The sequence below is a fragment of the Moschus berezovskii genome, chromosome 2 (genome assembly GCF_049115385.1).
Source record: "Moschus berezovskii isolate FMDL1 chromosome 2, NW_MosBer_1.0, whole genome shotgun sequence".
NCBI lineage: Eukaryota > Metazoa > Chordata > Mammalia > Artiodactyla > Moschidae > Moschus > Moschus berezovskii.
In genome coordinates, this window is record NC_142461.1 from 73,212,793 (window position 1) to 73,229,382 (window position 16,590).

The 16,590-nt window shown below is 38.1% G+C and overlaps 1 protein-coding gene across 6 annotated transcripts in view; it reads right to left on the bottom strand.

Annotated features, from left to right (window-relative positions):
* The window catches only part of NCKAP5 (NCK associated protein 5), a 1,221,671-nt gene that overhangs the window by 738,633 nt on the left and 466,448 nt on the right, over positions 1-16,590 (bottom strand). For all 6 annotated transcript variants that reach the window (XM_088828978.1, XM_088828971.1, XM_088828976.1 and 3 more), the window contains exon 3: positions 12,940-13,013. In XM_088828978.1, coding sequence (XP_088685104.1) covers positions 12,940-13,013 — 74 coding nt within the window. The remainder of the gene's footprint in view (positions 1-12,939; positions 13,014-16,590) is intronic.

A 16,590-nucleotide genomic window follows, 5' to 3' on the forward strand; every position in this document is an offset into this window, starting at 1 on the left:
TATTTCTTTGCATTGATCACTGAGGAAGGCTTTCTTATCTCTCCTTGCTGTTCTTTGGAACTCTGCATTCAGATGCTTATATCTTTCCTTTTCTCCTTTGCTTTTCGCCTCTCTTCTTTTCACAGCTATTTGTAAGGCCTCCTCAGACAGCCATTTCGCTCTTTTGCATTTCTTTTCCATGGGGATGGTCTTGGTTCCTGTCTCCTGTACAATGTCACGAACCTCCGTCCAGAGTTCATCAGGCACTCTATCAATCAGATCTAGTCCCTTAAATCTATTTCTCACTTCCACTGTATAATCATAAGGGATTTGATTGAGGTCATATCTGAATGGTCTAGTGGTTTTCCCTACTTTCTTCAATTTAAGTCTGAACTTCGCAATAAGGAGTTCATGATCTGAGCCACAGTCAGCTCCTGGTCTTGTTTTCGCTAACTCTATACAGCTTCTCCATCTTTGGTTGCAAAGAATATAATCAATCTGATTTTGGTGTTGACCATCTGGTGATGTCCATGTGTAGAGTCTTCTCTTGTGTTGTTGGAAGAGGGTGTTTGCTATGACCAGTGCATTCTCTTGACAAAACTCTATTAGCCTTTGCCCTGCTTCATTCCGTGCTCCAAGTCGAATTTGCCAGTTACTCCAGGTGTTTCTTGACTTCCTACTTTTGCATTCCAGTCCCCTATAATGAAAAGGACATCTTTTTTGGGTGTTCAGTAGGAGAGGTATTTTTGGATAGATGAAACTTTTGGTACAGTTTAAATTATGTCATCTTGGTAACAAATTATTCCAAAGGCCAAAGTCCTAAATTATGTATCTGACCCAAAGAATTTCTCTTTTAGAGTGGCCTTCTGTAACTGACCCCATTCAGATATGTATTTCCAAAGCCAAGATACAGGAAAATCAATTAGATAATAAAAATGAATAAATCCAGGTAAATACACATTTTGGCTTTCAATTAGCCAATGACTTTGTGAATCTCTAGGGAACACTGAAGAGACATCATAAGACAGTGCAGTTTCCCTTAACAGGGACCATAACCTCAGAGTGGCATATTTTTCAAATAATGAGCAAATGACTTTTTTTTTCACCATGCTGTGCTCATAGCTTCTGCGGAAACTTAAACATTATTCAATATAACAATTTCCTGCAAAGCCTTTTGAAAGTGGTCACAGACTCTGACTCTATTCTGGTGCCCTGGATCTGCCAGCATGCTGTTTTACTACCTTTGGAAGATTCAGTGCCAAGACACAGTCCAAGAGATAGAGCCAAAAGAAGACCAGGTGTATAAAAATAATTTGCTGCCTTCTTTCAAGAAGGAAAACTGTCACTTTCTATCACTTTCAACTTTCAGTAATTCTATGGATCTATCATTTTTCTTCTGTCTTCATCACTCAACACTTCAGCTGAACTACAAGGTAACTGGTAATAATTACAGACTGTTAACCCTAAAGAAAAGACTGCCGAAATCACTGATTAACCCTGTCGTGTTATCAGTGGGAAATCAAGGCCCTGGATGTCTAAAAGGCTTTCCCAGAAACCACACTGTAAGTGTCAGAATCAGGATATGAACTTCACATTGCAGAGAAGGAACCAGAGATAGTATTTGAAGAAGTTCTCAACAGGACAGCACATTCACCAAGCAGTCAGAACAGAGGCCCTGATTGTAACAGTGTGCCACCAAATACCACCCCAGGTGAACTAGATTGGAGGTAACATTTTAGGAGATAAAAAGTGCCCCTTATTTGTTATCTAAAGCACTTAGCTAATAAAAATGAAATTTACTTTTAGCTGTTAGTTGCTCTCTTTTTACATCTGTTTATTTTCTACTAATGCCACTAATCCTTTGAAAACTTGCCCTCTGTTTGGCAGCCCATGTCATTGGTATCTATGCTGAATGACCTTGACTTCAAGTGTGTGTCCATCTTAACAAAATTCTAAGGTCTTCTCTGCCAGTACCACTTTATAGACTTTCAGGCCAAGCCCCAAATTCTATTTTTATTTTTTTTAATTGAAGTATTAGTTGGTTTATGATGTGGTATTAGTTTCTGGTGCAGAATAAAGTGATTCCATTTTTTAATATATAGATGTACATATCTACTATATATATACTTTTAATATATGTATTATATATATTATAGTTATATATATATGAATGTGTGCTTTTATATATATATATATATACACACACACACAAGTTATATATGTATGTATATATATGTTTGTATGTGTGTGTGCGTGTGCTAAGTCACTCCAGTCATGTCCGACTCTTTGCGACCCTATGGACTGTAGCCTGCCAGGCTCCTCTGTCCATGAGATTTCCCTGGAAAGAATACTGGAGTGGGTTACCTCCTCCAGAGGGTCTTCCCGACCCAGGAATAGAACCCACGTTTCTTATGTATCCTGCATTGGCAGGTGGGTTCTTTACCGCTAGCGCCACCTGGGAAACCTATACATATATATAGGCTTATATGTAGGCTATATAAGCTTATATATAGGCTTCTATATATGTGTGTGTGTATATATATACACACACACACACATACACTTTTATAGATTCTTTTCCATTATAGGATATTACAAGATATTGAATAGAGTTCCCTGTGCTATACAGAAGGTCATTATTGTTTATATATTTTATGTACAGCAGTGTGTATCTTATCAATTCTATCTTTAGAAGTAACTTGATCTATTGTCTACAATTTTTCTACAGTTTTTTTTTCATTTTATTCAAGGTGATAAATTATCGAAGGCCTAGATTTTTACCATGGATTTTTTTTAACCTCTCATAGTCTCTTAGTCCTTTTCTTTAAAAATTATGAGAAATTCTTTCATTGTGTCTATTGAAAATGTTGTTTGCAGCCCAAGATACAATTGGTAGATAATGGGAATAAAATTATGGACAGAAATACACATTTGATTATTGTTACTGGTTGGAACCTTTCCTATGATGCCCAGTGACCCAACATGCAGACAGGACATGTCTCCAAATTTATTTTATGACTGAATTTTTTAAAAAGCATAAAATAAAAGTCTAGTGAAGCAAGCATTCTTCCTAGCTTTATATATCAAAAGCAGTATGTTCACATCTTTATGAAGTATCCCATCTTTACCTTTCTAAGAGGAACTATCTTGAAACTATGGATCCCTTTTAGCGCTGGTATGGCACTGAAACAAAGGACTTTTTGTTATGCTTGCTTGGTCTTTTCCTTGCAGTGGAGTCGCCAAGAAAGGCAGACTCATCCCTAATAAACACATGAACCATTAATAATTGCTCTTCTTGAATCAACATCAGTTCCTTCAATGGCTTAAGAAAACTGTTTTGAGGACCTATCACATGCTAAGTCTCTTAGGTACAAAGATGATTAGAACATACAACCAGTTGTCTCTCTGCTTGCAGGGAAAGTGAAGTGTTGGGTTTGAAGTTGGATATCTTACGATAAGCACCGAGAGAGAGATGAGATACCAGAAGATTTGGTTCTACAAGCCAAAGACCGTCGGGGAATAAGGTGACTCAGTGGTAAAGAATCTGCCTGCCAATGCAGGAGATACAGGAGACGCAGGTTTGATCCCTGGGTTGGAAAGATCCCTGGAGTAGGAAATGGCAACCTGCTCCAGTATTCCTGCTTGGAAAATTCCATGGAAAGAGGAGCCTGGTAGATTACAGTCCATGGAGTCACAAAGAGTCAGACATGACTGAGCTACTGAGCATGAGCATGCATGAAAAAATAAGACAGTGTATGACTGATAGCTTCATGCTTGGAACTGGTATAGAAGTCATTGAAGGTGTGGATAGAGCCAATGTTACATTTTGGATTATTTTGTTGAAGTGTCTTTCTCATTAACTGGGGGGAGGGGTAAAGGGATGGCACAAGAACCCGTGCCTCCCTTGGGTCTAAGTGAGTGATGTCCTCTACTAGTGAAATCTGGCTAATGGAGCAGTGTAGAATTGAGATGTGAGTTTGTATTTTCTCTTTTCATTGAAGCTCTAACATCTCTCCCCAGAATTGAAGGATGGAGGTGGGTTCTAGAACTCCCTTCCAGGCCTCTCAATACAGAAGGCACAAAGAGAATAGAGGGGAAGCAAAAACAAATCAATTTACTCCTTTAAACTCCAGAGTTACACATGTAAAGAGATATGTAGAGTTATATCCTAACAATCAATCTCTCTGGAGGTGGGAAAAGTCACAAGTATGCTTATGCATGCACTAACAAGTTGGTGATTCTTTTTCCATTAAAATTAAATAGAAGGCCATGGTAAATTACCCATTTTAATCCCCCTTCCAGAAAAAAAAGAGGCACTTTGTCATTCTTTACTGTGGGTGCACATCAGCTTCAACACATGCATTTATGTTGAATAGGTCATTTATATCGTTGCCTGCTGGAGTTTTTCTTCTTTCAACTTGGTAGGGAATATTTGTGATCTTTATTACCCCCAATAAATCTACAAAATGCCTTTTGCTTGAGGCTTTTTATTTTAATTTCACATAAATAAATCACATTAGGTTCCTGGCTGTCATATTAAGATAAGCATGGATCTAAAAATAACAAATGTGTTTTTAAGTCAAATGTTTTCAGATTACATAGTGGTAAATTTCTCTGGGTCACCCCTGAATCTTTTTGATGTTGAAATATTTTTTGGCACTTTAAGAGTGTTTCTTGAAGAGCACAAACCTATTTAAACTAGAAGTAGAATAATTTTCAGATCCTCTACAGACCTACTTGTACAGTATTATTCAACTCAAGCTTCCCATGGCTGCAATAAATTCATCTTTAAAGTGGGGATGTGTCCCCAGTTACAGCAGAGGGCAGTTTTATGTCTCTGTAGGTTTATCGAATGCCTCTATCTATAGTGTGTTTTATGTATTAACTATAAAGAGCTCTAGACCTGAATCCCTCATCAAAGATCTTACATATAGTATACTCAAAGGTTTTAAAGGCAGCCCAAATTCAATCTAGTCAATAACCAATTCTTCATCTGTCCTCATGCTACCAGACCAGCTCCTACTTAGGACTCAGATCAAACCATCAGCTCCTTGGGGAAACCTTTAGTCTTTTGAAGGACAATCTCATAAAATGTGTTTTACAGAGTCCTCCACTTAGCCCGGGGTGGAACAATCTTGATAAGTGGGTGTGAATTTTTCTTTCAAATGAGATTTGTAGTGAATAGGGAAAGATAAAACCCATAAGGTTTTAAATAGTTTATTTTATACATTTATTCAGTTGAGACCTAAATATATTCCCTGATGTATTTGCACAGCCCTTTTAAGGGTGAACAGATTTAATAAGTAAATCATGTATATATAAAGTTGGTGTAGAGTTTCACTCTGGCATTTTTGGTAATCTCTTTGCTTTGGATAACTTGGGTTCAAATACTAGGCAACTCTCAAAGTAGACAAACATGCAGCATACACCGTCCACCTAAATCAACAATAATGTTGATCAATCCTAAAAGAAAAGGTCAAATATGAACCTGGGTGGGCTTCCTTGGGGACTTAGGGGGTAAAGAATCAAGCCTGCAATGCAGGAGACCCAGGCTCAATCCCTTGGTTGGGAAGATGCCTTGGAGAAGGGAATGGCTACCCACTTCAGTGTTCTTGCCTTGAGAATCCCATGAACAGAGGAGCCTGGTGGGCTGCAGTCCATGGGGTTGCAAAGAGACAGACACAACTGAGCAGCAAAGCATGAAGCATGATGAACCTGGGCGATCTTCCAATCAATCGGATACCTTTCTGGATTTAGTCCTATTAGCCCCTTCTGTTACTGAACAAAAGTCACCTTAAAGATAAAGCTGTTAGTTCAGCCAGGGTCTCAGAGCTCTGAGAAGAAGCCTACACGCTCCCTTGTTTACCTAAAGCAGCACCATCAGTCTGTAATAAGAGTCCTTGGGGATACGTCTCAGCCCACAGCCTTCCCCACCACTGTCCAGGGATGACATAACCACTGAAGCATGTGACAACACCCAATTTCCTGATTTATTCTCCCTTCTGCTGGGCAGAGGGCATGACTTAAAGGCAAGACTCTTATCTTGGCAGGGGTCTGAGACTGTCTGCATCTCTGGAACAACCCCTGGTGGGTAATTGAGAAGTGACATTGATGGGTTCCCAAGGTGGCCTGATGCTTGCACTTGCCCCGAGGTAGATATATGCTAGAAATCTAGCCCAAGGGCAGAGAGGAGGGGAAGAAACTGTAAAGCTTGCTAGTCCTGGTCTCCTTTGACCCCAGCAGAGAGAAAGATGCAGAGCTGGGAAAGCGCACACTATTATTCTGTGGGCTTAGCATGAGCTTTTGCTTTTATTGCTAGCAGAGAGCGTGGAGTTCTTTGTTTGCTACCCAGTCTATCCCCCAGAGTAGCCTCCTTTTCTCTTGAAGGGATTTTAAAAAACAAATCACAGATCTTATTTTATTTGGTGTCCACCATTAAGAATTCATGCAGAGCAATTTTACTTGTTGCCAATTAAGCTCTCCCAGTGGAAGTCTATGATTACACCAAAGGCAACCTGTGTAATACTTGGAATCACTTTGGTCTACATAAATTAACCCCTTGAGGATAGAGACGTGTTAATTCTTAAGATGCCTGGATAATTCGATTCTAAGATCTAAAATACACAGAAGGCAAATCTCCAAGATGTTCTGGGCTTGACTTTTCTCAGGCTGTGTGTGCTTTTGCCTCTTAACTCTATTTTACAGCTACAAGACAATTTCTGTATAACATGTTAGCAAAGGATGATCTTTTCCTAGAGGTAGAGTGATAGCATGTAGCCTCTCAGTAAGCAACTTTAATGTCACTCACATTTTACAGAAACAGGGATTACTGCTAAAGGAAACTTTAGGCGCTGGGGCCATTCACCCCAAAATGTATAAATACGTCAAAATTATGGAGAACGTGAAGACTATTTTGGATGTGCATCATTTCATGGCAGTCTTCACTCTGCTTAGGTAGGCAGTATGTTGAATCCTGGTGGGAATGAAAACAAAGCTCTTGCCCCATATGTTTTTCTATATCTTCCCTTATGTTAAGAATCACAAGTAAGGCAGAATGCACAAGTCTACTTTAAAGAATTTTGGATACACTATCATTTGGAAACTATCATTTTATTATTGGAAGGATGGATCTTAGGAACTCTTATTGCACCCAGAGATCTCTACATGCTTTTCAGTGAAGTCTTTTCTTCCTCTTGGTGATGTTGGCAACAAACATTTATTCCTCCGGGGAAGCACAAGTTCTGTGCTTTACCAGGGCAAACATTGCTTGTGATCAATGGTTCTTTAGATTCTTGGAATCTGGTAGTATTGATACTTTGACTGCCCCTCAGAACTTGGGGTTGACTTTCCTCTTTTATCAACAACCCAGACTTCTCATACTATTTGCTTCTCTTTTACAAACTTCCCATCTCTTTCACAAACTACCCATACCATTTGCTTCTCTTTTACAAACTACCATTCACAGGAACCCATCCCATACCTGTGAAGTAAGGGGAGAAAGATGAAGAAAGAGATACAACTATATTTTTGTATATTTGGCTACCAAACTAGATAAGTCACCATTTTTCAAAATATATTCCTTAGACCTTTAGTCAGAGTAGATGCTCCAAGAAAAATAAGATTAGGGAATATTTTTTAAGAAGTCAAAATTATATTTTATAGTCTATATTTGATATGCATAACACATAAATGGCTCTGAGTAGTTCTACAATTAAAACAAAATCTTTTTTTTCTTTTTTTCTATTTTTTGTCTATACCATGCAGCATGACAGATACCCTGACCAGGGATTGAACCTGTGCCCCCTGTAGTGGAGTGCCTTGTCCACAAATGTCAAGAGTGCCTTAGTTGAGAAACTCTATCCTAAATATCGGAGAAGGCAATGGCAAGCCACTCCAGTACTCTTGCCTAGAAAATCCCATGGATGGAGGAGTATGGTAGGCTGCAGTCCGTGGGGTCGCTAAGGGTCGGACACGAGTGGGCGACTTAACTTTCACTTTTCACTTTCATAAATTAGAGAAGGAAATAGTGTTCTTGCCTGGAGAGTCCCAGGGACGGGGGAGCCTGGTGGGCTTCCGTCTATGGGGTCACCCAGAGTCGGACATGACTGAAGTGACTTAGCAGCAGCAGCAGCAGCAGCCTAAATATAGCTTGTTCAAATGAGACTTTGATTTGGCATCTGTCAGTTGGAAATTGGCACTGTGTATTCACCAGATCTTGTCATTTAATTTTGGCCTTGAAACTGACTTATTCTTCACTTACTTACAGGCTATTGATAACTCTGTCTCTAACTCAAACTCTGAAAATCTGAAATGAATACTTTGACATTATCTGGTTCAGTCACTGGCAAACTGTTGTTGTTTAGTCACTAAGTCGTGTCTGACTCTTTTGCAACCCATGAACTATATAGCCCACCAGGCTCCTCTGTCCATGGATTTCCCAGGCAAGAATACTGGAATGGGTTGCCATTTCCTTCTCCGGGGATCTTCTGGACCCAGGATCAAACCCACATCTCCTGCATTGCAGGTGGATTCTTTACCGCTGAGCCACCTGTGAAGTCCCACAAGCCATTAGGGATCTATTATATTAAGCATTTGTACACAGATTCTTCGAAGCCTTTTATGACATGTATTAAATTCTACGTGATCCAGCTGTATAAGTATTAGAGAAAAAAGATTATACATATCAGTACATGTTATATATAGGTAATGTTATTTTAGATATTATATGCTTCATACAATCTCAATGCTCAGTTATCTTAAATACTAGCTATATTGATACCTTCTTTTTATACCTAAGGAAACTCTGTCTCAGAGGTGTTACCCAATAACCACTTTGGACAGACCAGGACCAGAGTCTATGTCTCTAAAACCTCCAATCCAGTCTTATTTCCATTTCTAGAGTCTTATGCTGCCTCTATTTGTCATACATAATTTCACATATGTGACATGAAAGAGTAATTAACACCATAAATATTCATGAATCCCATTTGTATTTTCCAACTGTTTGTGTTTGTTCTAAACTCTTAATCTAAGGCTGCAAATGGATAAAGATTTCTGTCAAATATCAGGAGAAAGTCTCAGCAGTTGTTTTTTCACACTCCTTCTTGTCAGTCACAGATATTTTTAGTCAAATCAGAAATAGTAATGATGATATAAAGATCATTAAGTACAAAAGAGCCTTTTTCTCCTAATCTTAACTTTCCTCATTAAAACAAATAAATGTACAAAAATATATGAGCACATTTCAACATCAACTTATAAATAAGTTGTTGCTGGGTATGTTTATTTTTTCTCATCAGGCAGGGAGAGGCAGAGCAATTGAAATGAGCCCAGATTTGTACTCAAGTCTTAGGCTAGGTTCTAGATCCCAAATCCACCCTCTTCTTCAGATAAATTCACAGAAGTTTTCTTCTGCTGGTATCAAAACATTAATTGAGCTAAATGCTCTTTGCCAGACAACCATATTTGAACTCCACAAATTCCTTAACAATTTTAAAACCTAGAGTAAATTATAGGTCTATTTCAGCACAATACTAAACAGGACCTGAAAATAACCAGTTATCTTGAGAGTATGATTACAACAATATATTTGTGTCACAGCACATGATTAAGCTATAAAAAATGACTAAAGCCTGTTAAAGACTATGAGATTCCTTCACAAAAATAAGACTTTTCATTCTTATATCCAATCTTCTACCATTTGTCCAATTTCTTTATCATTAAGCAAGAGGCAATAACAGTATGACATGTATCTTTTATGCTTTTGGTCGATCCTCAAAGACTGTGGCCATAAATTAATGCTAACTACTATTATTATTGTTGGAAGATCAAAATACTCAAAGTTGGTACTTCCCTGGTGGTCCAGTGGTTAAGACATCCCTTTCCAATGTAGGGGATGTGGGTTTAATCCCAGTGTTCTTGCCTGGAGAATCCCAGGGATGGGGGAGCCTGGTGGGCTTCCGTCTATGGGGTCACACAGAGTCGGACACGACTGAAGTGACTTAGCAGCAGCAGGGAGCTAAAAATCTCACATGCATTGTGGCCAAAAAACCAAAACTTTTTTTTTTTAAAGCAACATTGTAACCAATTCAATAAAGACTTTAGAAATAGTTCACATCAAAATAATCTTTTAAAAATATTCAGAATTTTTAAGTTATAGGTTAGCTTAATTATAAATGGAAGACCATTAGTTAATATCAACATCAACAAAAGTTGTAACAGCTACACGAAAGTTGTAACAGCTACAAATCAAACGCACAATAAAAATCAGAAAACATATATACTGAATTATGGGAATGTTTGTTTGACTTCAGACACTTTAGCTGTGCTTGTGTTTGTGGTATGCCATGGTCTTTGGCAGCCTGTCATAGAGTCCTTAACTCAAGAAAGCATTTTAAATACTCAATCATAAACAGAAAAAAAAGTCCCCCACTGCTCACTGTCACTCATAAATCGTTCACCATAAACTATTTGGCTATAGTTGAAGTTGTGATATTGTAATAAGCATCAGAAAGCCTATCACTGTAAGTCAGTCAGGATCTGTTTGCAAAATATAATCAAGTATAATTTCATGATTCAATAAATAGTATGTAAATCTACTATTATTGGTTTTCATTTTAATTTCAATACTACCATTTCCATTTCCTCACTGTTATTCTGACTATTCAAATATCATTATTGCCTTTATTATTATTCAAATAAAGCTTTTCTATTAGATCTTGTGACACTATATATAAAACCTTTGCTTCTTTACTAGCAATAATTCTATTTCTGAAGGAAAATGGACATGATTGCCCACAAAAATCTGAGCTCTTACTTTAGGTTACGTGATGTCTGTGCCTGAAATGAGATTTTAATTTAATCATATCAGAGAAAGCCAAAGGTTTTTATTAAGTACCTTAAGAAAGAAGGAAAATATCCTTTTCCATACGGGTTTTTTTGATTCAGAAATGTGTGAAACTATTATTCCTCTTCAAAAATGTATATAAAACACACTGACCAAATTATTAATAAAGTATAATTTATTTCATCAGATGGTATTCATCATTCATATATTTTTTCTTTGGAAAGATAGGGGAAGTTATTTTATACAAATAGTTTAAAGAAAATGTTAAAACTCAGTTAAATATACTTTTCAGTACATCTGTGGAAAATATAATTTAAAAGGCAAATCAGTTCAGTTCAGTTCAGTCGCTCAGTCGTGACCGACTCTTTGCGACCCCATGAATCACAGCACGCGAGGCCTCCCTGTCCATCACCAACTCCCGGAGTTCACTCAAACTCATGTCCATCTCGGTGATGCCATCCAGACATCCCATTCTCTGTCATCCCCTTCTCCTCCCGCCCCCAATCCTTCCCAGCATAGCCATAATAAATACATTGCTATTGGTACACAGTGGTTCTCAAAAGAAAACCATATCACCAAGTTACAGATCTCGAAATAAAATCTAACAAATACTGCATCAAGTTATATAAAGTTAACTGATTTGTCTTTTAGTGACAAGTGGACTTAAAAATTGTACAGTTTTGTTGTATCCTATTAGCAGTTTTCTTCTAGGTAGAAAAATAGAATATTGTCTATTACTATAACCACAGATACGTTTTCTAGTTTCACAATGAGTCGGACATGACTTAGAGACTGAACAACATGTTTCCTAGTAGGAAAACTAACATCAGAGCAGAAGAAATGAGTAAAATGGATTTGGATGAGGTTGGGCAAGAAAGCCAGAGGGTTAGGTCATACTTACGTCCCTAATATCTCTGTGTACAAAGGGAGGCTTCCCTGATAAGGCAGACGGTAAAGCATCTGCCTGCAATGCGGGAGACCCAGGTTCAATCCCTGGGTTGGGAAAATCCCCTGGAGAAGGAAATGGCAACCCACTCCAGTACTCTTGCCTGGAAAATTCCATGGACAGAGGAGCCTTGTAAGCTACACTCCATGGGGTCGCAAAGAGTCGGACACGACTGAGCGACTTCACTTCGCTTCTTCACAGAGGGGGAACTGGCCTCCATGCCATGAGGAGATAAGACATAAAGGACTTTAGGGGCTTACTGACCCCTTAGAGAGGAAGCTAATTATATTCAATAATTCTGATGCAGTGTAAGGTATCATGTAATTGAGCACTAGCATATTTATTCCAGATAACAAGAACTATAGGAATTTAGTAAGTGGAATTCAGAGTCTGTACTAGCACTGGCAAAAACATGGCCACATGGACTTTAAAGATCTAGATAATCCTATCACAATAATCTCCATTCCCTAGAAGCCTCAGGGGATGAGTTACTTGGGAAAACTTATACAATACTTACATAATACTCTCCTCTTTTTCCAATTTACCTGCAGATGTTTTCACACCTAGAATCAGAATCCATCACATAAAACAAAAACCAAACCAAACATGGGAGGCCTATACAACAGCATGCTTGAAATATGTATTTTTTAATATAAAGAGAAGCCGAAATTTTAAGCAGAAGTGTTCTCAGCCTTTCAATTATAGAAAAACATAAATAATATTTAGGCAGGCAAAGGCCAGAGGTTTTGAGTTCTAGTTTCTACAAGTATTCTTGCCTGGAAAATCCCATGGACTGAGGAGCCTGGTAGGCTACAGTCCATGGGGTCGCACAGAGTCAGACATGACTGAGAGACTTCACTTTCACTTTCTTTTCTACAATATAAGTTTCTGCATGGCCGTGGACAAATGCATTCCTTGACCTTGGCAAATGTTACGGTTTCTACCATCCTCCAATCTCTGAGCAGGTCCTTCACTCAAGGACAACTTTTGACACCACTGTTTTACTGTAATTAAAGAAATGGAACTCTTTAGGTAGCCTCTGCTGATTTTTGCCCCCAAAGGTGCTTTTGGCAACCAAGTAGAAGAGACCTTTGCCAACTCTATACTTCTGTGATCAAGACTAAAGCTATAGATGCAGCTATTAAGTTAAGAAGTAGATTTAACTCACCTCCAGAGACTTCTGTGTTGCTCCTCAAGTTGATTTAACAGATGTTCAATGTATTTGTTGGAGTCCATGTATTCCTGAACATAGAAAAATAAAGCTGCATTACACCAAAGTTAAAGGCAAAGACAAAACCTCGTTACCATAGGCATCAGGATTCTAAGACCATCTTTATCTCTACAGGACAATTTTGGACAAGATAATTCCCTTGGTCCCTCTCATTTGTAGGAATAGATGCTTCTATGACTTATATGCATTATCATTTGGGGACAAATAAATTTTTCCCCATATCCTATGATGATTCCATGAATGAAAAAATGGAGGAGAACTGGAGTGCTATCAAGTCAGCATAAAAATCCTCTTAATCACAGAGAAAAGCCAAATTTCATAATACACTCTGTTTTATGTGTATGTGTGCTGTGTGCTCAGTCGCTCAATTGTGTGTGACTCTTTAAGACCCCATGAACTATAGCCCACCAAGCTGCCATGTCCGTGGTATTTTCCAGGCGAGAATATTGGAGCAGGTTGCCATTTCCTATTCCAGGGGATCTTCCTGACCCAGGGATGGAATCCATATCTTTTCTATCTCCTGCAGTGGCAGACATATTCTTTACCACTGCACCCCGTGGGAAGCCCATTTTTATGTGTTTTGCCATATAAAAGTATGAGGTTGAGGGGGGGGCGGAATTGAGCCAACCTTAGAAAAGGAGGAATAAAGTAGACAGTGCAGGTCTTGATTATACTGATTTTACACAAAACACTGTTTTTGAGCTACACAGAAACTACATATCCACTGCCCTCCTTCACTGGGCATATCGTTTATATTGATAAATCACATGTTTCTCTGGCAAAAACACTGTTTTTGAGCTACACAGAAACTACATATCCACTGCCCTCCTTCACTGGGCATATCGTTTATATTGATGAATCACATGTTTCTTTTTCCTTCATTTCCTTATATGAACAATGAAATTTGTTCTTGGTTTTCCTTTTTTTTTCTTTTTCTTTTTATCTTATTTATTTCCTTAGAAAACCAATCTTTAGCTTCTAAGAAAATATAAAGGCAGCTTTATCTTGTATAGAAATACTCATAAATTTGTATAAATCAAATTAGGTTTTTAAGAAACATCTCCAACAAATGAGGGATTCTTCCTTCATTACATGAGAACTGCTTATAGAATCTGTAAGTTATTGAACCTAATTATTTTAAAATTTGTGACTCCTGAATATGAGGTTCACATACAATCATTTTAATTGCTAACTCTGTAGAAAAATACAGCAACAACAACTAAAAAATCTTGTATAATTTATTTCATCCTGAACCTAATACTTCTTTCCCTTTCTCTTTGAGGAGCCCACAGGCCTCTATGTCTACATCACAGCAGCCTTAGACAGAAGAGTGTGCATTGATTTCAGTGTTAAGGTACCCATGAAAGTTACCATTTTACATCTTATAGATTTAAGATAAACTAGGAACTCAGATTAATATTGATACCTTTTTAAAACATTTTTATTTTGATGGAATACTATATAAAATCAGTTTTTTCTATAAAAATACTGACTATAATGGGTAGGGGTAGGGGAGTAGAAGACACACAGTAAGAGCTGACCTTATGTAATAGGAAGGGCTCTGTTCAAGTTTCTTGACCTATGTAGCCTTGGAGAAGCCTTCTCACCTTTCTACAATATTTCAGTTAGACTGGAGGGCATCCCAAGTACTTATCTAGCAAAACTATTCTAATAGTCTTCCATAATTCTATTGCAGAAAATTAGCCGAAGAGTTTTATTCTTATTAATATGCATGTTCAGGTAAGTTATTTAAATAAGACCATTGACATGAAAAGCAAAGCAGAAATCTGTTACTGCAGGAAGTTGCAATGGTTTGTGGTAACGTTATTAAGTATCTTGATCAAGGTTTAAACATGATAGGAACACTCAAAATTCTTAAAAGATATTTTCAAATACATCCTTTGAAAAAAATTTAAAGACAGTGTTTCTAAGTAGAGGCAAACATATAAACTTCAAGGTCACCCATCCATTATTCATTCAAGTTTTTTCAACACTTATTATATGTCATGTGCTGTTCTAACTTCATGGACCACAGCCGAATGTGGTCCACTGGAGAAGGGAATGGCAAACCAATTCAGTATACTTGCCTTGAGAACCCCATGAACAGTAACAAAGGGCAAAATACAGGATACTGAATGAGGAATTCCCCAGGTCGGTAGGTGCCCAGTATGCTACTGGAGATCAGTGGAGAAATAACTCTACAAGGAATGAAGGGATGCAGCCAAAGCAAAACCAATACCCAGTTGTGGATGTGACTGGTGATATAAGCAAGGTCCGATGCTGTAAAGAGCAATATTGCATAGGAACCTGGAATGTTAGGTCCATGAATCAAGGCAAATTGGAAGTGGTCAAACAGGAGATGGCAAGAGTGAACGTCGACATTCTAGGAATCAGCGAACTAAAATGGACTGGAATGGGTGAATTTAACTCAGATGACCATTATATCTACTACTGTGGGCAGGAGTCCCTTAGAAGAAATGGAGTAGCCATCATGGTCAACAAAAGAGTCTGAAATGCAGTACTTGGATGCAATCTTAAAAACAACAGAATGATTTCTGTTCGTTTCCAAGGTAAACCATTCAATATTACAGTAATCCAGGCCTATGCCCCAACCAGTAACGCTGAAGAAGCCAAAGTTGAATGGTTCTATGAAGACCTACAAGACCTTTTAGAACTAACACCCAAAAAAGATGTCCTTTTCATTATAGGGGACTGGAATGCAAAAGCAGAAAGTAAAGAAACACCTGGAGTAACAGGCAAATTTGGTCTTGGAGCACGGAATGAAGCAGGGCAAAGGCTAATAGAGTTTTGCCAAGAGAACGCACTGGTCACAGCAAACACCCTCTTCCAACAACACAAGAGAAGACTCTACACATGGACATCACCAGATGGTCAACACCGAAATCAGATTGATTATATTCTTTGCAGCCAAAGATGGAGAAGCTGTATACAGTTAGCAAAAACAAGACCAGGAGCTGACTGTGGCTCAGATCATGAACTCCTTATTGCCAAATTCAGACTGAAATTGAAGAAAGTAGGGAAAACCACTAGACCATTAGACATGACCTAAATCAAATCCCTTATGATTATACAGTGGAAGTGAGAAATAGATTTAAGGGACTAGATCTGATAGATAGAGTACCTGATGAACTCTGGACGGAGGTTCGTGACATTGTACAGGAGACAGGGACAAGACCATCCCCATGGAAAAGAAATGCAAAAAAGCAAAATGGCTGTCTGAGGAGGCCTTACAAATAGCTGTGAAAAGAAGAGAAGTGAAAAGCAAAGGAGAAAAGGAAAGATATAAGCATCTGAATGCAGAGTTCCAAAGAATAAAAAGGAGAGATAAGAAAGCCTTCCTCAGTGATCAATGCAAAGAAATAGAGGAAAACAACAGAATGGGAAAAACAAGAGATCTCTTCAAGAAAATTAGAGATTCCAAAGGAACATTTCATGCAAAGATGGGCTCGATAAAGGACAGAAATGGTATGGACCTAACAGAAGCAGAAGATATTAAGAAGAGGTGGCAAGAATACACAGAAGAACTGTACAAAAAAGATCTTCACGACCAAGATAATCACGATAATG